We start from the raw sequence: 24,857 nt of genomic DNA, 5'->3' as shown, positions 1-24,857 counted from the left end.
GCACACTGATGTCAGTTTTCTTTTGAAACTCTTCTGCACCTTCAGAAGTGGCTCTACCGTGAAAGATTGTATTTGACCTAACTTGGGGCCTAATTAGAACCATCAATGGCTACTCCACAAAATAGTGAGGAGGGTGAGTAATCAGCAGTTAGAAAGAGTGTGCACTAGAAAGAGTGTTACCGAAGAACTTATTTTCCTGGTAGATATTTCTAACCGTAGATTCCTCACCTCCTGCATGGATACCAAATCAGAGGACTGTACACTGGGATGTCTGGCTGCACTCTACTGGGATAAAGTCCCTTGTGGATTTGAGATTCAAGAAAGCGACTGAAATGCCTGGTGAAGGTGTGAATGGACACCTATGTACAGGCCTGGCAGATGTCCAACACAACAACACTCCCAGCCAGTGCCATAGTGATGGCCTTTGATTCTGGTATAATGGGCTCGAAGACCCTCCGGTGGCTCCTTCTTGGTCAGGGCATAATACACTTCTATGCACACCACGATCTTCCTGGAGAAGGTCCACTTCTGAACTGTACATCCTTTCTAAGCTCCTGCAAAACGGACAAAATGCTAGTCGGCCATGAGGTAATCTTTAGTTCAGTCATTGTAAAAACTAAGGCCCTTCTTGGAATCTAGTTGGTGAAGTCTCTCGACTTGGTTATAAAGGTGTGGGTGGGAGAAAAAAAAGTAGGAAACATTGACTGTCCCACGTGGAAGGGTGAGATAACGTTCAGCAGAAATTTGTTAGGGAAGAAGGTGATTTACACTAGTTAATGAGCAACATCCTCAGAGGACAGTTGTACATAGGTTCAAATGGTGTGCACACAGAAAAAGTGAAAAACCAATTAAGGTCAGACTGCGGTCACAGGAGGAAAAGAAAATTGATGCAAGCTCTTAAGGAAACGCATCAGCACAGGTGATTTAAACAACAATGATTGACCAACCAAATTGTATAAAGGCTGAAAAATAACCTTAATCAATACCCATATCAAATCTTTGCCGGGCTAGCAACAAAATAAACAGCACATCAAAAAACATGTTAGAAGTGCCCAGCAGTCCTCATACCAGGCCACAAACAACACCCATTGACTCTAGTAAATGAATTTAATAGACAGGCGTCAAACTACTAAGATAATGTCTACTACTTCTGCAGGTAGGTAAAAACCCCTCAGTTGGTTCCACTCCATCTCCATGCAAGTAGGCAGAGGTTGTGGGAACTCTGTCCTGCTTTTGGGACAGAAGGGCCTACCGAACAGGTAGAGCAAGTTATGGGCAAATGCTCAGACTCTCCAGGCCTAAACTGTGGTTGTCAGGATGAACTACGGCGTGTCCTCGTCTTCTACAGAACTCAGAGGAGGAGTGGCAGCAAGTGGAATGGCATACACAGACCCACTGTAGGTGGAATAAGTCTCCAACTGAACCTGGAGGGGCAAATTTCAGCACATTCGTTGCGAAACTGTGATCTTTGTGATGGTGAAACTATCTACCCCAGACATGCCATTCTAGGTGAAGGCACCTTGAAACACCGTCGGGTGCAAATGCCATTCGTGTTCTGCCACGTGAAGCCTGTTGAGTTTGTCCATCCTGGCATTTAGCAAGCTCGCAAAATGACTGGTCCTCAGTGATACTTTGGAGGTCAGGCCACCATCAGAACATCAGTGTTTCTGGGCACAGTGCCCACGGCTCTGAACCGCTTTGTTTCTTGTAGCTTCATGTGGCAGTTGTGCTGTCCATCAGGACCTGGATTGACTTACTATTTAAGGATGGACAAATGGTTGGGCCATCTGGATGGCTCATAGCTCCAGAAGATTGAGAAGGTGCCTCTGCTCCACTTGAGACCAAAGGCCCCTAACTATCATCTCGACCCAGTAACCACCCGAACCCAGAAAGAATGTACCCCATCAGTACTTTGAAGCTTCGGGTGAGACAGGGTGAACCATCTGCTGCAGGTCCCTGGCTACCATATTTGAGAAACAGAAGTTATCTGAGAGCCAACACGAATGTGGAGCCCATTGCAGACAAATATTCCACTGCAGAGCTCACATTTTGCAACTGACACTGAAAACCACTGGAAAGCAATCTGAAACATCAGAATTGTAACCAGAATGTCCTGGACTCATTGTGTGAGTGAAATGGCCTTGAAAGCTACTGTGTCCAGGATAGCCTCAATAAATGAAATCGTCGGTGTTGGTTGCGAATGGAATTTCGGCACATTGATGGAGAACCTGAGGGGTGACTACTGTTGTCAGTAGATGGTAAACAGCTGAATGGGGCAATTTCACTTTCAGCAGCAAATTATTGATGTATGGGAACACGTGTCTCCAACCTATGAAGGTGGCCGAAGCCAGCCGGGGTTCAGCTGCGGGCCCAAAGTGGTTAGTCATCACCACTTGGGGGACCAAGAGGATTCCAGAGTCTAATGGCACACCAGATGGATCCGGAACAACTGCAGCATGGCTTCTTTGAAGGTCTCCACTTGCTGGTGGGCCAACATTGCTCCAGAAAACTTTGGGCACACCGCTACCAGATTAAAGAAGGGCTCAGAGTTTGAAGGTTGAAGAGGAGTGGGGTATTTTGAGTGCCGACTGCACAACTTTACACAGGAGAGGGTGTGACGAAAAAGGAGACTAACCCATTTAGACATCTTGCTTTCATGACAAGATCTGTCTTTCAATTTACCTGAGGATGGGGACTTTAAGTGGGATCAGGACTGGGACCGTACTTGGAGCAGTAACAGGCCAAATTCTCCAAGCATGACCTACTCCAGTCTTTTGCTTGGAGGCTGGAAGCTTTGCCTCCCGCTCTGTGAGGCCCCAAGTACATCAAGGAATATTTGTCACAGGACAAATACCACAGACAGATGATGTGCGGGTCCTTGACAGATGTCCGTTTCCTGCAGTCCCGACACAGTTTGAAGATATCAGTCTTTGGGACAACATTACCCTAGCACACCGTTAGATAAAATATTGGGGTTCATTAAAACTTAGAGCCCAAGTTGGAGCTATGAATCCGCATTGCAGGGCATGGGAATAAAAGAATGCACACCAATGCACCGGGGTGGTGCCTATATACAGCTTTCTAATATAAGTTCCAGAAGTGGTGCAATGCTGCTGCGGAGTCAGGTGTCACCACTTGTCAGCGAACAGGAATAATTGCTGAGAAAGGTTCAGATTCAGTCTGGTGCTTGGGGGAATTCAGAGGGTGGGGAAACTGCAGTAAGAGGAATCCATCAGAATCTTCTTGCATACAAAAACCTAGGCAAATAAAAGTAATCCTTTTGTATAGTGCCTGCACACTCAAAAGGAATTCTCAGTAAGGCAGTCGGTGACACCCTGTCATTTCCTAAATTTGTATCTGTAAATATTTGAACTGTATTTGCTGAAGAAGACAAACACTGAATAACAAAGCTCAGTGCCCTGGGTTTTAGCGGAGTGAAAAAGAGCACAGATTCCATTGGTGAGCCAGGTTCCTGAGTGACTCCCAAACAGAGAACCAGAACGTAATTTAATTAGCCAATGAGACTCATCCTTTTAGTATGTTGGCATTCACAGAAGGGGATACAAAAGTGAATCCATGAATTATCCCATTCTCTGAAAACGTTCTATCCAACAAATAGTTGTGTTTAGCAATCGAAGGGATGTAGGCTTTTGGAGTGTTCCTTTTTGACATTACTACCAAATAGATCTGTTCACACACGAGTAGTAATTGTTAACTCACCTGTCCTACTCTAATGAGCCACAAACACCTTGATAGCAGACATAGATCCATTGTACTGCATAACGAGAAAGAGGTAATTGTACACTAACGCTTTCTAACAGAATAACATTTGCACTGATGTCTCCATAGCACTGATCTCCAATAAAAATTGCACTTTGAGTTTGTTTCACTATGCTGTATGTTAAGTGAATATTCAGAATCACATAATAAGACAGCCATTGACCCGAACGAGCGCTGTGCTTAAGCATGGGCAGTTGCTTCCCAACACTATTCGAAGTTTACAACTCTCATTATTGTTCATTATGACTTACATTGCATTACACTCCTTTTCCCTCCCATCTTTTCACAACAGCCTGGAACCTACATATAACTTTTCATGTAATCCATTCTATCTTGCACATCCCACTGTCATCTTTTTGTCAGCCTCCTATATTTCGTCCTTGTATCTTTCAATTTATACTTATCACTCCATTTCATATTGTCACTTTTATCTTTCAAGTTTCACTTTTTATTCTTCAACAAATTAATTAATTTATATCCCTACTTCTTCAAACTATTGTTCACCTAACTGGTTTATGTCCCTCCCTTCCTTCTTATTTCTCCTGTCCACTTAAGTGCCCTCCCTTCGTACAATCTCTCTACACTATTTGTTTCTATCTGAATGTCATGTTCTTGATTGCTTTATCTTATTATTCCCACTTATTAAACTTTATCTTCATTTAGTTTCTTCAAACCCATCTTAATTCTTTTTTTCCGCACACATGCCAGCCAAATCCTCCTTCTTTCCCCTTAGACTTTCCTTCCTCCAACTTTCTGCTTTCTTCATCAGTTCCCCACATCTTGACAGTACCAATCACAAACCTATACTCTCTTTCGACTTCTCTGTTATTGCTCTAAGTATTTTGAGCAATACTTTAATCATGCTCACACCCGTGACTGCTTAGAGGCCCTTACAGCCGTAATGCGGCCTGGAAGAGACAGTTTTCACTGGACAAAGAACTTATGGAAATAAAATGGTTAATCTCACAACATTTAAAATAACTAGCAGAAGAGGGGATTACAATTACTTTTAGAAACCAAAAGTACATTGTTCACTTGAGCCACTCCAAGGAATCACCAACATGAGATAAATAGCTTCGACCATCATGGCATAAAAGACACCTCCCTGCATCAAAGCCAGCTTTCTTTCAACATATTTTTTTTTACTTTACAAAGAAACGGCCTGTTTGCCGAGTTTCATCCTGCGGGTTGCCGAGAGGATTAGATTTTGACACGTTTTCATTAGCCCACATTCTGATTAGATGTACGAGAACTAATGGGTACCATCTGTAACTTGCCGATTCTATTTACTGCTTGTGCACAACTGCATTAAAGTGAGGTATTCTCTTTGGAATAGCAGTCAGAACAGGATCAAGCAATCAGCCTACCAAGGCGTGCTCTGCTTCACTTAATGAAATAACTTTCTATTATTCACTGTGACAGTACAATCCATCATAGAACCCACCTACCGCAGGCAGAACATATGTTTTACATAATTATAACTTCCCATTCTATGAATCGCTGGTACTGGACCATCATTTAGACTAATTTATCTAATCAAAGTAATCTGCCACAAAGAAGGCATTTCTACACCAGTAGCAAAGTATACAACTCCCAAAATAGTATGTTAGGTCCCATTCAAATAGTACCCCGTAAAAACAATATCTCAAATTGGTGTCTGTAGAAGTAAAAGAGGAGGGAACAATAAATAGAATGTTGATGTCATGGTTCATATAAGGAATAGAAGGGATGTAAGCTTTTGGAGCAGCCCATTTGTTCCTTTACAATAAAATATTGGCCACAGTCTAGTCACAAACAAGTAACAATTGTAATACGAGACTTAGCTCATCGGTCCTACTTTTGATTCTACATACTGAGAGGATTTTCTAATGGGAACACTGGCGGAATCTTCCTGCAATGTGCTTCTGAACTGTTTAAGAGGTTAAGTTTAGCCAGCCCGTGTACCATATCTTGTATATTGGTTAGCAGTCTGAGATCAGTTTTTGAGGTCATTGGTAGGTAATGAAGTTTTCGCAGTAATTGGGATGCAGGGAGCTGCTTAGGAGGGGAGCGATACTCCTAGCAGCTGTGTTGTGTTTGGATTTGTTTTGTGAGGGCTCGCAGATAGTTGTATCATCTAGCTGCAACGGATTGGCAAAACCCAACATGACACTGGAGGACTTTATAAAAAAGACTATTGCTTGTTCTGATTTATGCACCAGTTGCAAATTAGGTTACTGGTTGAGGGTTTAAACCCTACTCAAACAACAGTTACAATTTCCGTCAGGGTGCAATCACAAGCAAACACTAAATGAACCTGCATTTAACCCACTAGTAGCTTGGTACAAAGGCAGTCAAGCTTAACTTAGAGGCAATGTGTAAGGTGTTTATGCAGCACTTCAAACAGTAATAAAGTAAATACAGAGCATAAAAAAAAATCTTAGTAGAACCTAAGATATGCAATTTTAAGGATTTAAGTGAAAATAGTGCAGAGAAGCACAAAGCACCAACTGTGGTTATCTGGTTGCACTGTACCAGGACAAAGTCACAAGTTCAGCACAACTGCGATGGAGTGCAGGCCGAATACAGGGACGATTTAGGCCTGCTGAAGAAAGTACCTTAAATCCTAGTTGCGGAGTGTTGTGAGATTCCGCGTCGAGGTTGCATCGCACACCGGCAGTTCCAGGGAAGCTACGGGGCTGCGATGCAGTCTCGAGTCATCTACGAGGATGCCATAGATGAGGGGCTTCCGATGTGTAGTCTTGCATTGAGATTGCATTGCAGCTGTTCTGAGGAGAAGGATGGCAGTGACGCGAGGTCGGGGTGTGTCGTGCTGCAGCAGCTCCAATGTGGCTGCAAGGAAATGTGTCGCCGTGTGTTAGTTCTGGATGTATGACGTTACAACGCATACTTTTACCACGCCTACCATTACCACGCATTTTTTACAACGCAGGATCCATTACAACGCATACCATTACCACGCATGTATTTACAACGCAGGTACCTTTACAACGCATACAATTACAACGTAAGTATTGGTAAGTATATAATATTTTTTAATATTTAATTTAATTAAAATTAATATAATGTAATTTAATTTAATTTAATTAATTTAATGTAATTTAATTTAATGTAATTTAATTAATTTAATCAATTTAATTTAATGTAATTTAAATTTAATTATATTTAATTTTTACCCTGTGCCCTTTTACCCAAAAACCCAAAACTGACCCTGAACCCAAAAAATACCCCTTTACCCAAAAACCCAAAACTGACCCTCAACCCTAAAAATACCCCTTTATCCAAAAACTCAAAACTGACCCTAAACCCTAAAAATACCCCTTTACCCAAAAACCCAAAACTGACCCTGAACCCTAAAAATACCCCTTTACCCAAAAACTGAAAACTGACCCTGAACCCTAAAAATACCCCTTTACCCAAAAACTGAAAACTGACCCTGAACCCTAAAAATACCCCTTTACCCAAAAACTGAAAACTGACCCTAAACCCTAAAAATACCCCTTTACCCAAAAACTGAAAACTGACCCTAAACCCTAAAAATACCCCTTTACCCAAAAACTGAAAACTGACCCTAAACCCTAAAAAATACCCCTTTACCCAAAAACTGAAAACTGACCCTAAACCCTAAAAATACCCTTTTACCCAAAAACTGAAAACTGACCCTGAACCCTAAAAATACCCCTTTACCCAAAAACCCAAAACTGACCCTGAACCCTAAAAATACCCCTTTACCAAAAAACCCAAATAATATTTTTAATAAAATAATATACTTACCAATACTTACGTTGTAATGGTATGCGTTGTAAAAGTACCTGCGTTGTAAATACATGCGTGGTAATGGTATGCGTTGTAATGGATCCTGCGTTGTAAAAAATGCGTGGTAATGGTAGGTCGTGGTAAAAGTTGCGTTGTAAAGGTTGTATACCGTTAGTTCTGCTTACAGGACCACAGCTGGGCTGGTAGAGCACCTTCAGGCCTGCTTCCAACTGGTGTGGCAGCACTTGTGAGGGAGGGAAGACAGGGGTGGGAATGAGGACCTCACAACAGGCAGGGTCCAGGTGTTGGGTTCCAGGTGGTTGAAGAATTTTCTGTCCCTGAGGCTCTAATCTGGAGGCCATCAAACTCTTTGCACTCAGGCAGCAGGGAAGCCTAGTAGCAGTCATCATTGCATAGCAGCATAGAAGTCCTTCTGAGTCTTCCACAGGTACTGAAGAGTTTGTTCTGAGGATCCGACAGGCTAATTGTATACCTTCCTTTGAAGTAGGAGATGCTTCTAGACGCTTCCACCCCCAGAGGTGTTTGGAATGCCCTGCCTCCCAGCCCTGGCTCCACCTGGCTGGGGTCACAAAATACAGTGTCAAACCTTTTTTGAGTGCCCGGGCTGAGCATTTGTGATTAACTGAGGTAGGTGACAGCTCCTACCCCTCAGCAAGTTAGAGACGGTCCATCTTGCCAACAGCTACTGCCTTTTGGACCACTTTCTAGGAGTAATATATAAAAACTAACTGCCAGCTACACCTAATCACGTGACTTAGGATACAGGCTGCAGACACCAAATGGTTGGGACAAGAAAATGGCAACTTTCTAAAAAGTGAAGTTTTCAGAATTGTGACTTAAAATCAGGCTTTATATTACTATTCTTTAGACACCAAACTCAACTGCCCACATGCATCAAGCTTTTTTGCATTCGCAAACGGTGCGAATCGCAAAATTCGGCCGTTTGCGAATGCAAAAACCTTTTTTGGGATGCATCATTTTTTTTCCATTTTTCGCAATTTAAGAACTCGCAATTTTTTGCGATTTCTTAAATTGCGATAGCACTTAAGAAATCGCAAATTTTGCGATTTCTAAAATGCTATGCATGATTTTTTTAAATTGCAAATTCGCAATTAGGAAGGGGAACATTTCCATGAAGTAAACCTTCATGGTAATTTGCGAAAAGTTTCAAAAATGCACAAAAGTGCATTTTTGAAACTTAACTTTTACACACACACATGCCCTTGGGACATGTGTGTGAGAAAAATGTACTTACGTGACATTTAAGGGGTGCAGAGGGGGGTCCTTTGGACCCCCCCCCTGCACCCTTGAAATTGCATTCTCATTTTGCGATTCCTTAATTGCGAATTCGCAAAATGAGAATGCCTTCCCATTGATTCCTATGGGCCTCTAGGCCCATAGGAATCAATGTACAGCGATTCCTTAATTGCGATTCGCAATTAAGGAATCGCAAATAAGAAAAATAAAGAAATCGCAAAAACTTTTGCGATTTCTTGATGCATAGGAATTTGCGATTCCTAAATTGCGATTCCTTAAATTTCGCAATTTAGGAATCGCAAATTCCTACATTGATGCATGTGGCCGAACATTCCTACCTGCTCCAATTGAAAGTCATCAATTATTAAATGTAACCCGTTAACCCAACGTTATCCTATTGGAGAGACCTTGTACCAACCAGGACATATAAAAATAAAAAATACAGGCCAACTTTTTAAATACACTGCACTTTGCCTAAGTGCTACTTAGGGGCTAATCTAGGAGTGTTCTATCTGTATTAAAAAGAAAGGTTTAGGCGTGGCAAAATGTTTATTTTTGACAGGTAGAAATCGCAATTTCGGCTGCACACAGAGGATGAAATGGCAGGCCCGACTCATTTTTAAGAGGACACTTCAGTGGGTGACACAATCAGTACTGCAGGCCCACTAGTAACATTAAATATATAGGCCCTGGCTACATGCAAGTCCATTTTACTGGGGACGTACAAGCAAATTAAATGTGTCAATTGGGTGTAAGGCAATTTTACTACTTTTAGAAAAGTGAGCACATACACTTTGGGACTGGTTTGCAGTGGTAAAGTGCACAGAGTCCTAAGGCCAGCAAAAACGTGATCAGCAATAGAATGGAGGAATAAGGCAAAAATGTTTGGGGGGAGGGAGGGGGACCACCCTAAGGCTGTCAGGTCTAAAAGTACCACTATGCAAAGGTTTTAAGTCAGGGTTCTCCAAAGTCATTCCTGGAGAGCTGGATCCATGGCAGATTTTTTAAATAACTACATTTATCCCACTCTGCCACCCCAGTTCAGACATGGCCATATGCAAATCAGTCTGATCCTGTGCCTCATAGGAACAGTCCAGCCCGAACTGTCAAGCCATGCCTTCCCTGGACGGGAAACAAGCTTCCTAGGTCCGGTTTCTGGCATTTCAGCCGTTTTCAGCCAGGCTTGCTTGAATCCAGTGGCAAAGTGAGCAAGAGACTCACGTCTGAGCATACCCTGCTAACTTATGGCGAACAAAGCGGTACAAAAGGGGGTGGTGATGGACGGAGCATCTGAACCAATCAAACACTCACTTTCCGGTCCAGGGAAGGCATGGCTTGGCAGTTCTGGCTGGACTGTTCCCATGAGGCACAGGGTCAGACTGATTTGCATATGGCCATGTCTGAACTGGGGTGGCAGAGTGGGCTAAAGAACGGTGATGGATTAAACCCAGAGATGCTCTTACAGTACCTCCTAGTCTCACAACGTTGGGAACTATTACCACTATTTTACAATTTACAAGAATGAATGAATGTGTTTACAAAAAAAGTAAAATAAGAAATTCTATTTTTTATCATCTAAGTGGTGAGGCAGCGACGGCACAGTGACAAACCTGCATGGGGAGGGGCAAACACCACATTAGAAGTGTCACAGTAATGACAGCACAGCAGAGGGGGTAGGGCAGTGACAGTGCAGCACAGGGGGCGGGGCAGAGACAGAACTACTAAGGGGGTGGGGCAGAGATAGCATGGTAGAGGGGGTGCAGAGACAGCCCGGAGGAAGTGAGTGCAGAGACAGGACTGCAGGGAGGGGTGGGTGCAGAGATAGGACAGCGGGGGTGCAGCAACAGCACAGCAGGAGGGGGGAGTGTCGAGGTAGGTAGCACAGCAGGGGGGGGGCGATGAGAGGGTGCTCAGAGAGAGCAGCGAAGGGGACAGAGAACCTAGCTGAAGGACACGGAGACTGCAGCAGAGGGGGCATAGAGGGAACACAGAAAGGGCACAGCAGGGTGATGCAAAGAAAGCACAGTAGAGGGGCTTGTAGACGCATGCAGGTGTCGGTCTCTAGAGCTCTTCATGGCTCTATGGAAAGAGTCTGGCTGTTTTTTTCTTGCGTACAGCAATGACCGGCATCTCCTGCTCCCAGAAGTACCAGCCGAATCGCCTATGCATAGCGTGTTTCGTCCTGGTACTGGCCATACTATACATTGTGCTGCAGGGAGTGAACATACCCTAGTTCAGGAAACCATGGTAGTTTGAGATTGTGATTCTCAAGGGGAACAGAAATGTCATATGACCTTAGAAACGACCTGAAGCTCACTAGTCAACCAGCTTTGGAGGGCAACAGGCAGCTTGCAATGCAAGAAGGACCTTCTGATGGATTTGGCAGTGGAGCTTCCTTATGTAGTCACAATCGGGATGAAAGCGTAACATACAGTAATGCAATTGTGTTTTCCTCATGCGTGGTGCCTGAGTCAGGCTGCATATCAGGCGCACCAGGTTTTGGGTGTAGGCTACACAAGTTGTTGAGGCTCAAGTCGGCCAAAAAACAATGACATAATGCCTATTGTGGCACAAATTCAATTTATTAGAATGTTCTAGGGCTCTGATAGAAAATTTGAAGCTTAGTAGGCCGAATGGAGGAGCAAATATGCAGAGCCTAAGAATCACACCACTAGATCTAAGTGATTAGGACGAAAATACTTACCAAGCTGTCCAGCCCCCCGCCCAAGAGATCCACAGCTCCCATCTGCATGGAAGACACAGCAGGAACATTTCCAGGGGGGCCGAGGTCCAGATTGAGGAGATCCCCTAGAAGGTCGCCTTGTGAGGGAATGACCTGCTGTTGCTGCTGTTGATCTACGGAGGCAGATGCTGGGGGTCCTACTGGGCTGTCCCCAATGTCAATGCTGCAAAGAACAAGTTAACAGCCATCTTAACCCAACAGATCATGTATCATAAAGCAAAACAATTGAAAAATCACAAGACTGCTAGATCATATGGACAAGAATAAAGACTATGGAAGAAATAATCCTAGATTAATATGGAGGAACACCAATACCGTAGACATGAACAATTGATGTTTTTTGAGAACTACATTTCCATTGTGAACAATCGTAAAGAGATTACAAGCAGACAGGACTGAAATTTCAGCATCTCTCCTATCTGAGATCACACAACCTACAAGCATACTTTCCATGACAAAATGTATATAAATTTATGTGTTCAAATGGAGACCACAAGTACTCTAGGATAAAGCAGATGATAAACAAATCTGTTGCCATCTATTGAAGGAGACAGGAATTCAGGCCAACATCTACAAGTCTCCAGTTCAAATTTATAATAGGAAGACGTAGAATGCTTTCTGCCTCATGTGTGCCACATCAGAACTTTGTTCTGGGCTGTTTAAGCAGCAACAAAACCACCAAGTTGGAAACCCATTTCCCTCGTTAAAAAATATGTTTTATGTTCAACTTGAGGTCACCAACAGAATAAAACAAGCATTTGCAATGCAATAGTTCTCGCCTTTGTGAGAGTTTGAGCTACTGCCATTGTAAATGACAATGCCTTTCATTTATGTATTTTGAAAACCTGTAAGCGGTCCGTAAACACGCACTTTGTACTAATAGTCCTTGCTTACGAGAAGCAAGACTGGCAGTAAAAGAGGCGCAGTTACTGCCAGCCTTGCTTCTAGTAAGCAACTACTAGAAGTACAAAGTGTGTGTTTACGCACTGTTTGTAGGTTTTCAAAACACATAAATAAAAGGCATTGTCAATTACAATGCCAATAGCTCAAGACATATTGCATTGCAAATGTTTGTTATCTTTTAGGGACCAGATTGCTTTGGCTAGAGTGCCTGATGCTTACAATGTTATGAAGCATAATGTAGTTGATGAACAATTGATTAACTGCCTACACAGCCGAGGCTCATGAAAGTCTGTATCTTAGCGAGGAAACCTTTATTCGCATATACATTTTGTAATTTTCTACAAATGTAGATTAGCCAGAAGGAATGGTCCCAGGTAAAATAAATATTCAGCACTTTTATTGAGTGATCACTCACGCAGTGTGTGAAAGCTTATAACCTACACAAATGAATAAAGGCCGTCGCCGACTGGATGAAGATCAGCCGACTGAAGCTGAACTCGGACAAGATGGAGTTCCTCATTCTCGGCTCCAACCATTCAGCCTGGTACGACTCCTGGTTGCCGACGGCACTAGGGGCAGCCCCGACACCCAACGACCATGCACGCAACCTGGGAATCATCCTCGACTCAACGCTCTCCATGACAAAACAAGTCAACGCCGTCTCCTCCTCCTGCTTCAACACCCTCTGCATGCTCCACAAGATCTACAGGTGGATCCCAACAGATACAAGAAGAACAGTCACCCAGGCCCTCGTCATCAGCAGACTCGACTCCAGAAACGTCCTCTACGCGGGAGCCCCGACCAAGCTCATCAAACGACTGCAACGCATCCAAAAAGACTCTGCACGACTGATCCTCGATGTACCACGCCACAGCCACATTACACCCCCCCCCACCTGAGAAACCTGCACTGGCTCCCCGTCAACAAGAGGATTTCCTTCAAGCTCCTCATCCACGCACACAAGGCACTCCACAAGACCGGCCCAGCCTACCTCAAAAGACAACTTTTCTTCTACACCCCAAACCGCCAGCTCTGCTCCGCCGACCTCGCACTCGTCACCGTCCCTCGCAGCCGAAGAACAACCACCGGCGGGAGATCCTTCTCCCATCTCGCTGCCAAGACCTGGAACACCCACCCACTGAGCCTACGACGACAGACCCAAGACCTGCTGACCTTCAGGAGGCTACTTAAGACCTGGCTGTTTGACCAGTAGCGCCCCCACCCCTCCCAGCTCCTTGAGACCCTTGCGGGTATGTAGTGTGCTCTACAAATGACTGATTGATAAGGAACAGCACAGGTTAAAATGTCCCACCTATCAAGATACATGTGCAATATTTAAATAAACACAATGCAATATGAATTCTTATCATCATTGCATGATTACAGTAGCAGAGTAGTTTATCTGTGGTGCTGCATTACAACTCACAGTCAGTATATAGTATTATGCATGCGCCCGGGAGATCATGGATGCGCTTGAGTGCGTTTGTTAATTTACCAATGTAGATATATTTTCACTTTAACTGAGAAAACAATACTTGATTGTTACAGCAATTGTAATTGAATGTAACAGCAGTTGTAAATGGAATAGAACAGCAGATGACCCCTTCACATCACAATAGATAGAAAAAGAAAAGAAAAACACCCAAATTAAATGTCGGAGGCAGGAGAGACAAGTGTTTGGTGCTGCCTTCTTACAAAGCTAATATAATATACATTATAGAAGCGGTTTATTAAAATATTCATGCTTTCAGCCACCGCGCACAAAATAACCTAACAAGACACGTCAGGCACTTTAAGTGCCTTAATTGGTCCAAAGGTAACATGATCCATCTAACCAAAGCACTAGTGAGAATGTTCCTTTTTTGCCCGCCTCTCGGATCTCGCTATCTGGTTAACAAAAACTCACTACTATATGTATCGCACAGCTAACAAATAATTCTCCGCCATCCTCGGTCAAAACGTGCAATTTTCATCTAGGCTAGCGAACGAATGGGCGTGACCACTGTTGAAGAAGGCCTCTTTGTGGAGAGAGCGAAGGGGCCTTTGCTAAAGCTGTACTCTATGTGCTCTACAATTTCTGACGTTTCCTCTTGTGGGCCTCTGGGTCTTAGGACTGCATATGATATTGAGGCTGCTGACATGCAGAGAAGGTCAAAGGTGTCGGTGAGAGCAATTACCCTTTAACAAGCCCCCAACAATTGCTGGAGTGAGACTTGAGAGGGAGTGGGGGCTGTTCGACACCGAATAGAGCAGATGAAGTATGTTGTGATGTACAGCTCCATCCAGTATCCTTGACCGCGTGGTGACAATCAGAGTGCCCGTCATAATACCGGGCGTGAGTGGATCGTTGAACTCCCATACCTTTCTCTGTGTGAGGTTGAGACGGCAATACTTTAACACATAAGTAAGTCTGCCTATCGCACAGCAGAAGGAAAATGCTACTTACTGTAGTGTAGTTCCAATAGGCTCTGCGCATTGGAATAATATATCCTATAGATGTGACGTAGGACTTATGTCTACTAGGTCGCTATCGAATATATTAGACTTAATTGTGAGTGCCAGCTAGCTCAGAGGTCATTAGAAACTTTCTCGAGATCACAAGAAGGGATTTAGTTTCTGACAACCGCATAAACATGACAACTTTGTTTCCCCAAGATAAAACTGATCTTCAGAGTCGTGGAAACAATAGATAGATATTTTACTCAGTCATTCGTGCATGCTTCGTTTCACCTGAGGTGCAGAGAAATAGATCGACGGGCGTTTTCAATAAAAGAGTATTTATTGAACAGTCTTCTTTCTCATGCAGAAGAAATGAACTGCTACAATCGTAATACTGGTTGCAAAATATAATGCGTACAGTAAGAAGACTCTCTCAGTGCGTCTCCTGGAGGGTGGGCTTCCTTCGGCACTTGCTGTAGCAGGATGAGTCGGGCAAGTAGATAGTCGAACTGCTCCAAACCACCGTGTGTTTGCTATAGCAAGTGTGGGCATATTTATACCTTGAAGGTGCCGAGATTGATGTAAAGGTGGACATAATAACGTCATCAAAGAGTCTCAGTTCTTTGAAAAATCCATGAGTTCTTGGACAAGTCAGTATTCAAGCAAGGGGAAGTCCCTAGCTGCTGAAGTCAAGTTTTCCAAGAAATCGTTGTAGATTTTCGGAACTAGTGGAAGTAGCCCTGCCGTATTTGGACTGCATGAGATATGTCTAAATATGGTTATGATTACTATGCCTATATATGTACATGATGATTTATACCTATATAAGGGCATGAATCGGGAAAATTACACTAGGGTCGTAAAATGCTATACAACATTACCAGTATGCATCTGTCCTTGGCATGTAGAGCTGCAGTTACACAATGTGCATAGATCGCCACCTTGTGTTGGGCCCGGATGTTTGCAGTTGTTTTTGTCCTGAAAAGTCTTTGGAAGTCACAAGATAGGTGACTCCTCCTTTGGATTACACTGCGCATGGGCATCGGCTCCATCCTTAGATTGTTTTTCGCCAGCAGGGAAATGATGACGTTTTGTAAGAAACAGGAAGGATGCTCATGTAAGCTGTATCTAATTAAGGTAATACTGGAACAGATAAAGGTAGCCGGGGAGGCTGGCGGGCGTGTGCAACTCTGCAGCTCTACATGCCAAGAAAAGATGCATACTGGTAAGTAGCATTTTCCGTACTAGACATATGAGCTGCAGATTACACACTGTGCACAGACTGTATAGCAGTACCCACTCTTAGCGGCGACCATTCGTATCTGTTGCAGTAGTTTGAAACAGTGTTTTGAGTACAGCCTGGCCCACAGTAGCTAGTTGTTTAGGTTGCACATCTACACAATATTGTTTTGTGAATGTGTGTGGTGTAGACCATGTAGCTGATTTGCAGATGTCATCTAAGGGAATGTTCCCTAAAAATGTCATTGAAGCCCCATCTTTCTTGTAGAATGGGCTTTAGGAGGGACAGATAAAGTACGTTTAGCTTTGTGGTAGCAAATCTGTATGCATTTGACAATCCACCTAGCTATCCCAAATTTTGATATGGGGTTGCCTTTGTGTGGTGGTGAAAAAGACACAAAGTTGTTTAGTTTTACGAAAAGGTTGTGTTCTTTCAATGTAGTAAAGCAATGCTCTTTTGACATCTAAGGTATGAAGAGCATTTTCTGAGACCGTTTGTGGCTGCGAGAAGAATACGGGCAGCTCTACAGATTGATTGAGATGGAAGGGCGAAATGACTTTTGGAAGGAATTTAGGATTGGTTTGGAGAACAACCTTTTTATGATGCATTTGCAGAAAAGGTTCTTGAATGGTGAATGCTTGTAGCTCACTAACTCTTCTGAGAGAAGTAATAGCTACTAGGAAAGCGACTTTCCAAGTTAAGAATTGCAGTTCACATTTATGTAAAGGTTCAAAGGGAGGTCCCATTAACCGTGTGAGAACAATGTTTAACTTCCACACAGGTGAAGGTGGTGCTCTGGGAGGAATTATTCTATGAAGGCCCTCCATAAAAGCCTTTAGGGTAGGTACTCTAGAAAGTGATGGATGTTGTCTATTTTGTAGGTATGCTGCAATGGCAGCAAGATGCAGTCTAATAGACGTGAACGCTAAGTTACATCTTTGGAGGTTCAGTAATAGTCCTATGATTTGTTGAATAGACACATCTAGAGGATTGATGTCGTTGTTATGACAGTATATTACAAAATGTTTTCACTTGGCTGCATAACATGCCCTAGTGGTGGGGCGTCTAGCTCCTTTAATAACGTTCATACATTCAGGGGGAAGGTTAAGATAACCAAACTCTAGGACCTCAGGAGCCAGATCGCTAGGTTGAGCTGAGCTGGGTCCGGGTGTCTGATCTCTCCATGGTTCTGGGTTAGGAAGCGTGGAGACAGGCATAACCTTTGGTGCGGTACCACAGAAAGTTGCAGCAGTGTGTTGTACCACGGTTGTCTGGCTCAAGTTGGAGCAACTAGAATGAGAGTCAGGGAATGTTGCTGTACTTTGCGTACCACTAGTGGAAGCAGTGGGAGAGGAGGAAAAGCGTACGAAAATTTGCTGGATCAGTTCATCCATATCCCATTGCCTTTGGACAGCGGGTGTGGATGTCTGGTGGCGAAGCTTGGGCATTTGGCGTTTTAGTGGGTGGCGAAGAGGTCTATCTGAGGTTGTCCCCACATTTGAAAGAACGGTTGAAGAACTTGTAGATGAAGTTCCCACTCGTGGATCTGTTGTATCTGACGGCTTAACAGGTCTGCTATGGTGTTTTGTACCCTTGGAACATGTTGGGCTAAGAGGAAGATGTTTAGAGGTATAGCCCATCTCCATATCTGCTGCGCTAACTAAGACAGTTGCAGAGAGTGTGTCCCTCCTTGTTTGTTTATGTAGTACATAGCTGTCATGTTGACTGGGCGGTCTAATGCAGCTTTGCCAAATATCTGCTTTTGGAATGCTTTTAGGGCTAGGAATATGGCTAGTAACTCCTGGTCGTTAATGTGGAGTAACTTTTGCAGCGGTGTCCACCTGCCCTGCATGGTGGTGTGCTGCAGTAGGTGAGCTCCCCAGTAGGAGAGCGATGCGTCCGCTGTTATGACTATTTGAGGAACTGGCTCTAGTAACGGTCGACCCGTGGAATGAATATGCTACTTACCAGTATGCATCTGTTCTTGGCATGTAGGGCTGCTGACATTCATATCTATAGCATAGATCGCCGCCTAGTGTTGGGTCCGGATGATTGCACATTGTTGTCCTGGAAGAGTCTTCGAAGTATCACGAGATAGGTGGCTCCTCCCCTGGACTACAGTGCGCATGGGCATCGACTCCATCCTCAGATTGTTTTTAGCCATTGTGGCAAAGATGGAGTGTAACAGTGTAAGCGATGGCCATGCTAAGAGTAAGTGTAAAAAGTCTGCAGCCGCCACAGGCGCCGGGGAGGAGGGCGGGCGATATGAATGTCAGCAGCCCTACATGCCAAGAACAGATGCATACTGGTAAGTAGCATATTCAGTTCGAGGCATGTGGGCTGCTGAATTCATATCTATAGCATAGAATACATAGCGGTCCCTCCATTAACGGCGGCCGCCTGTGCCAGCTGCAGATGTCTGAAAAAGTGTTTTAAGAACTGCCTGCTGCTTGGAGTGCACATCTACACAGTAATGTTTAGTAAACATGTGTGGTGTAGACCATGTGGCTGCTCTACAGATATCTTCCAAAGGGATATTACCAAGGAAAGCCATAGAGGCCCCCAACTTGCGGGTGGAGTGGGCTCTGGGAGGGACCGTTAAAGTGCGCTTTGCCTTGTGATAGCAAATCTGAATGCACTTAACGATCCACCTGGCTATACCTGCTTTGGAAATGGGGTTGCCTTTGTGCTGGGCTGAAAAGGCAACAAAGAGTTGTTGTGTCTTCCTAAAGTCTTTGGTCCTATCGATGTAGTACATCAAGGCTCGTTTGACATCAAGAGTGTGGAGCATTCTTTCGGCCACTGTCTCCGGGTTTTGAAAGAACGCGGGCTGTTCAATGGTCTGATTGACATGGAACTGCGAAACCACTTTAGGAAGAAATTTAGGGTTAGTGCGCAGCACCACCCTGTTGGAGTAAATTTGAATGAATGGCTCTTGTACAGTGAGCGCCTGTAGCTCACTAACACGTCGGAGAGACGTAATGGCAATGAGAAAAGCCACTTTCCACGTTAAGAACTGAATCTCACATGAATGAAGAGGCTCAAAGGGTGGGACCATCAACCTGGTGAGGACCACATTGAGGTTCCATACAGGAGCTGGCGGGGTCCTGGGAGGGATGACCCGCTTCAGGCCTTCTAGGAAGGCTTTGACGGCAGGCACTCTGAAAACAGAGAGATGCTGCCTGTTTTGAAGATAAGCCGCTATGGCGGATAAGTGTATCCGAATGGAAGCATATGCAAGATTGCATTTGTAAAGATGCAACAAATAACATATGATGTTGGGAATGGATGCATCAAGCGGGTTGATGTTGGGTTCAGTACAGTAAACGACAAACCGCTTCCATTTTGCTGCATAGCAAGCTCTAGTGGTGGGCTTTCTCGCCTCCCGAATGATATCCATGCATTCTGGAGGCAAGTCAAGGTAGCCAAACTCTAAGACCTCAGGAGCCAGATCGCCAGATTGAGCTGTTGCGGATCTGGATGCTGAATGTCGCCATGGTTCTGCGTCAAAAGCCTGGGTGTGAGGTGCAGCCGTTGATGCGGTACCACAGAGAGTTCTAGAAACGTGGTGTACCATGGCTGGCGTGCCCACGTTGGAGCAACCAGGATGAGTGTCATCGAGTGTTGCTTTAGCTTTCTTGCCACCAGCGGTATGAGAGGTGCTGGGGGAAAAGCGTACGCAAATCTGCCTGACCAGTTCATCCATATCGCATTGCCCTGCGACTGTGGGTGAGGGAGCCTGGCGGCAAAGCTTTGGCATTTTGCGTTTTCCCTTATGGTGAACAGGTCTATCTCTGGATGACCCCACTGCCGGAAGTACGGGCGGAGTTCTGATGGATGTATCTCCCACTCGTGCATTTGGAGGCTGTACCTGCTGAGCAGGTCCGCCATCTGATTGTCCTTGCCCGGGAGGTGTTCCGCCATGAGGAAAATGTTCCTCTGAATGGCCCACTTCCAAATGCTCTGAGCCAGATGAGACAACTGTGGAGAATGTGTACCTCCCTGCTTCTGGATGTAGTACATGGCCGTCATGTTGTCCGTCCGGATCAACACGACCTTGTTGCACAGATGTACCTTGAATGCCTTCAGCGCCAAGAACATTGCCATCAGTTCTAGGTAGTTAATGTGCATCTTCCTGTGCTGCGTTGTCCATAGTCCTTGCACAGTGTAGTGGAGTACATGAGCTCCCCAGCCCTGGAGAGATGCGTCCGTCGTCAGGATAATCTGTGGCACAGGCTCCTGGAACGGTCGGCCCTTGCAAAGGTTGTGTGGATTCCACCAATGCAGAGAGTTGTATGCCCGACCGGTCACCAACACTAGGCCGTTCAACTGTCCCCGAGCCTGAGTCCACTGATGCGCCAAGCATTCTTGGAGCGGACGCATATGTAACCTCGCGTGCGGGACTATGAAGATGCAGGAGGCCATCATGCCTATCAACTGCATGAACACTCTCGCTGGAAGTGAGTGTTGCGGTCTGAACTTTTGGATCAGTGACTGGATGTTGTCTATCCGCACTGAATTTCGCTGAGCCGTGGCCGCCAGAGTATCTATCGTCGCGCCCAGATACTGCCGCACATGGGCCGGCTGAAGGTGCGACTTCGGATAGTTCAGTGAGAAGCCCAGACCGTGAAGAAGGTGAATGGTGTGGGACATGTCTGCGGCGCACTGCTGGGCTGACTTTGCCTGAACCAGCCAGTCGTCCAGATAAGGGTAGACATGTACGTTCTGCCTCCTGAGGTGCGCAGCCACTGTCGCCAGACATTTGGTGAACACTGTGGGGGCTGTGGTCACTCCGAAAGGAAGGACCTTGAATTGATAATGCCGATTTTGAATGGTGAACCTGAGGTATTTCTGGTGGGAGGGATGGAGTGGAATGTGGAAATAAGCATCCTTGAGGTCCAAGGTTGAAAGGAAGTCTCCCTGATTGAGCAACGGAAGAACTTGCTGCAGCTTTAGCATGTGGAAGTGTTCTGAGAGAATGTACTGATTTAGGGGCCTGAGGTCCAGAATAGGTCTGAGGGATCCGTCCTTCTTTGGGATTAAGAAGTACACGGAGTACACTCCCGTGCCTTCTTCCTCCACTGGCACGAGCTCTATTGCGCCTTTTTGCAGCATGACAAGAACCTCCTGCTGCAATAAGTGCAAATGCTCTGTGGACATAGGATGGTGTTTTGGTGGTATGTTGGGTGGAGTGGATGTGAGCTCCAAACAATAACCGAACTGGATAAGTTTCCTGACCCACCTGTCTGTGGTGATGGATTTTCAGACTGGCAGGAACTGCTGGAGCCTCCCCCCGACAGGCGTGGAATGGTCGGGGGCAGTGACAGGGCGTCAGTGTTTGTTGGAGGCGGAGGAACTGGAGTTATTGTTGCCCCTGCCTCTGCCCTTGGAGCTGTTGCCCCGGTAACCTCCTCTACTTTGCTTGGTGTACGAGGATTGCGCCCCACCTTTATTGAATTGTGTTTGCTGGGACATCTGGCCTCTGGAAACACCCCTATTGCCTGAGCGACGAAAAGTGTTCCCTCTAAACTGTTGGGACTGAAGAGCTCCCATGGACTTAGCAGTCTCGTTATCCTTTTTTATTTTTTCCAGGGTGGTATCCACCTCAGGACCAAATAATCTGTCAGGGTTCACCGGCTGGTTGAGGATGGTAGTTTGTATCTCCGGCTTAAACCCGGAGATCCTGAGCCATGCCTGACGTCTCAGCATCACACTGGTGTTTATTGCCCTGGCTGCAGTGTCCGCAACGTCAAGTGCACACTTAATGGAAGCGTTGGAGATGAGCTTCCCTTCCTGGATAAGCATCTCCGCTGCCTCTTTATATTGGTCTGGTAAATGTTGCAACAGGGTCTCTAGTGTGTCGTAGTGTGCCCTGTCGTATCTAGCCAAGAGTGCCTGCGTGTTAGAAATAGGCCAGATATTGGCGGCCTGAGCTGCAACTCTCTTTCCTGATGCCTCCAGCACTTTAGATTCTTTGTCCGGGGGAGGAGCGTCACCAGTGGTCTGCGAATTCGCCCTTTTGCGGGCATTGGAAACGACCAGAGAGTCCAATGGCAACTGGCCCTTGATGTAAATTGGATCGCCAGGTGCCGGTCTGTATTTCTTTTCAATTCTAGGGTTGACTACCCTTGACCGCGTGGGTTCCTTAAAAATGTCCGCAGCATGTTTCAGGACCCCCTTCAACATTGGGAGAGTTTTCACAGTCTTTTCAGCAGTGGAAAAAGTGTCAAAGAGGAAGTTCACCTCAACAGGGTCAGCGTGCAGCTCAACGTCGTGGTTTTTTGCCGCCCTCTCAATTAAGGCATTGAATGCCGCAGAATCCTAAGTGGGAGAGGTCTTGACGTTGTAGACCTGAGGGTCAAGGGCGGGCTGCTGATCCCCTTGGTCTCCTGCCTCTACCCATGAGTCCTGTTGTTCATCAGGATCTGTGTTGGCAGGAAAGTTGTATTCCTCGTCCTCATCCCCAGCATCCTCCATCTCCGAATAAGTCGGTGAGGGTGTGGCAATTCTCGGAGGCCGAGGAGTTAGTGGCTCGACCAAGACTGGTGAATCCGAAGCAGGCTTTTTGCGCTTTAGAGGAATTGTGTATGACTCCAAAGGCTTCGTCGCCGTAATCTTCCTTTTGTAAAGCGTAAGCTTCCCGGTGTCGGCATCGATGAAACGCTCCGACTGCTCCTCTACCAATGGTGGTCGATGCTTCAAGCCCCCAGACGGGTGAGTAGGCTTCAACCCCGCAGAACCCTGCAAGTTCGCTCCGGGCACCGACCGTGGTGCGAAAGCCTTCGGTGCCACCTTTGGCCGGCAACGTGAAGAGGATTGGCATCGATGACTTTGACGTCGGGACAGATTGCTTCGGGGCGGAAGGGGTCTTGGGGTCTTCCGCTGAAGCCTTGTCCCTGATACGTTTTAGGGAGTCCGAGACTTGCTTCGTAAAGGAAGCGGACAGCTTTGTCGACACGACAGACGATCTCGGTCCACCAACGTGTGAAGACTCGAGCGTCGATGACTTGGGCTGTTCCAGCCGAGGCTTAGGAGTATCCTTCATAGGCGTGCTACGCCCCCCTTCCGCGACAGCAGACGTCGACGCTGACTGCTTCGGGTCGGCGGCCTGTGTAACCATCTTCGGGCCCCAGTCTTCGGCTCGACGCCCTTGCTGGTCTTCGGCTCGATGCCCTTCTTGGACTTCGGCTCGACGCCCGTGCTGGACACTGGCTCGACGCCCTTCTTGGCCTTCTGCTCGACGCCTTTGGTCAACCTCGGCTCAACGGTTTTGCCCGACTTCACCGGGTCGACAGCTTTCTTCGGCCTGGTCTGTCCAGACACCTCGGAAGACGAGGGTGTCGACAGGGGAGCAGACGTCTTCGGTTTCGATGGCGGTTCAACCACTTTCGGTTGTGTCGACACAGAAGGTTTCACTTTCGGTTTCGTTTTTGACAATGGCGGCTCCGCCGAAGTGTCCGTAGCCGGGCCTGAAGGCGGGGCCGTGGATTCTGGTATAAGGTCTTGGGTAAGGCCGCGTGGCGATCCCTCGACCTGAGCCTTTGTAATTGTATGAACGGGGCATAGCTCTTCCTCCGAGCTATCTTCCATGGCCCCATAGGCCTCATTGTCGTCTCCTACCTCGTCGACGACTTCTTCTACGTCTAGGCCTTCGACATCCACTTGATAGTCGTAGTCGATTTCTTCAGCTGGAGGTGAAATCTGCATCTGAACTTTGTGTTCGTCCGCTTCTCCGCTGTCGAAGATGTCCACGGGTGCCGGGCCTCCATGCGCGCCACGCGCCGAAGCCGAATCGTCTTCTTCGAACGAAACCTTGAACAAGCCATACAGTTGGCTTCATCGCGGTCCGGCGACAGGCACTTGTTGCACACCGGGTGGATGTCGATGTGTGGGTACTTCGATCCGCACACGGGACACTTCTTGAACGGGCTCCGTTCCATGTCGCGTCGTCAAAAGTCTTGCTGCGTCGACTGGGCCTCGATCACTGAAGAGTCACGCGACTCCCTGGATGTCCAACTCGGGAAGCGAGTCGGAACAGAACTGGGCACCGAACGCAAACAATACCGACGGTTCGAAAAAGGCCTTTTGGCCTAGAAAGTTTATGTCGATTCCGAACTGGAGATAACGAAATTACATCCGAACCCAATGGCGGAAAAAAACAATCTGAGGATGGAGTCGATGCCCATGCGCACTGTAGTCCAGGGGAGGAGCAACCTATCTCGTGATACTTCGAAGACTCTTCCAGGACAACAATGTGCAATCATCCGGACCCAACACTAGGCGGCGATCTATGCTATAGATATGAATTCAGCAGCCCACATGCCTCGAACAGGTTTTTGGTGTTCCACCATTGCAGAGAGCGGTGAGTCCGAATGTCTACCAACACTAGGTCTGTTAATTGATCTTGAGCCTGGTTCCATTGTCGTGCTAAGCACTCTTGAAGAGGACGCATCTGTAGTCTTGCATTAGTCACTATGAATATGCAAGAGGCCATCATTCCTATGAGTTGCATGAACACTCGAGCTGGAAGAGTGTTGCGGTTGGAATTTTGTTAGAAGAGCTTGCATATTTGTTATCCTGGCAGGAGAGGGATAAGCTACCGCTGTTGAGGTGTTTATTGTGGCACTGAGATATTGTTGTACGTGGGACGGTTGCAGATGAGACTTGGTGTGGTTTACTGTGAACCCCAAGTCGTGGAGTAATTGGATGGTGGTGTGA

The 24,857-nt window shown here is 46.0% G+C and overlaps 1 protein-coding gene across 2 annotated transcripts in view; it reads right to left on the bottom strand.

The window, feature by feature from the left end:
* AP2B1 (adaptor related protein complex 2 subunit beta 1) overlaps positions 1-24,857 on the bottom strand; it is a 662,041-nt gene that overhangs the window by 224,129 nt on the left and 413,055 nt on the right. For both annotated transcript variants that reach the window (XM_078679615.1, XM_078679616.1), the window contains exon 14: positions 11,519-11,720. In XM_078679615.1, coding sequence (XP_078535741.1) covers positions 11,519-11,720 — 202 coding nt within the window. The remainder of the gene's footprint in view (positions 1-11,518; positions 11,721-24,857) is intronic.

Source organism: Lissotriton helveticus, chromosome 3_1 (genome assembly GCF_964261635.1).
Source record: "Lissotriton helveticus chromosome 3_1, aLisHel1.1, whole genome shotgun sequence".
Lineage (NCBI taxonomy): Eukaryota > Metazoa > Chordata > Amphibia > Caudata > Salamandridae > Lissotriton > Lissotriton helveticus.
The sequence above is the reverse complement of the archived record's forward strand: the minus strand, read 5'-3'. Positions and strand labels throughout refer to the sequence as shown.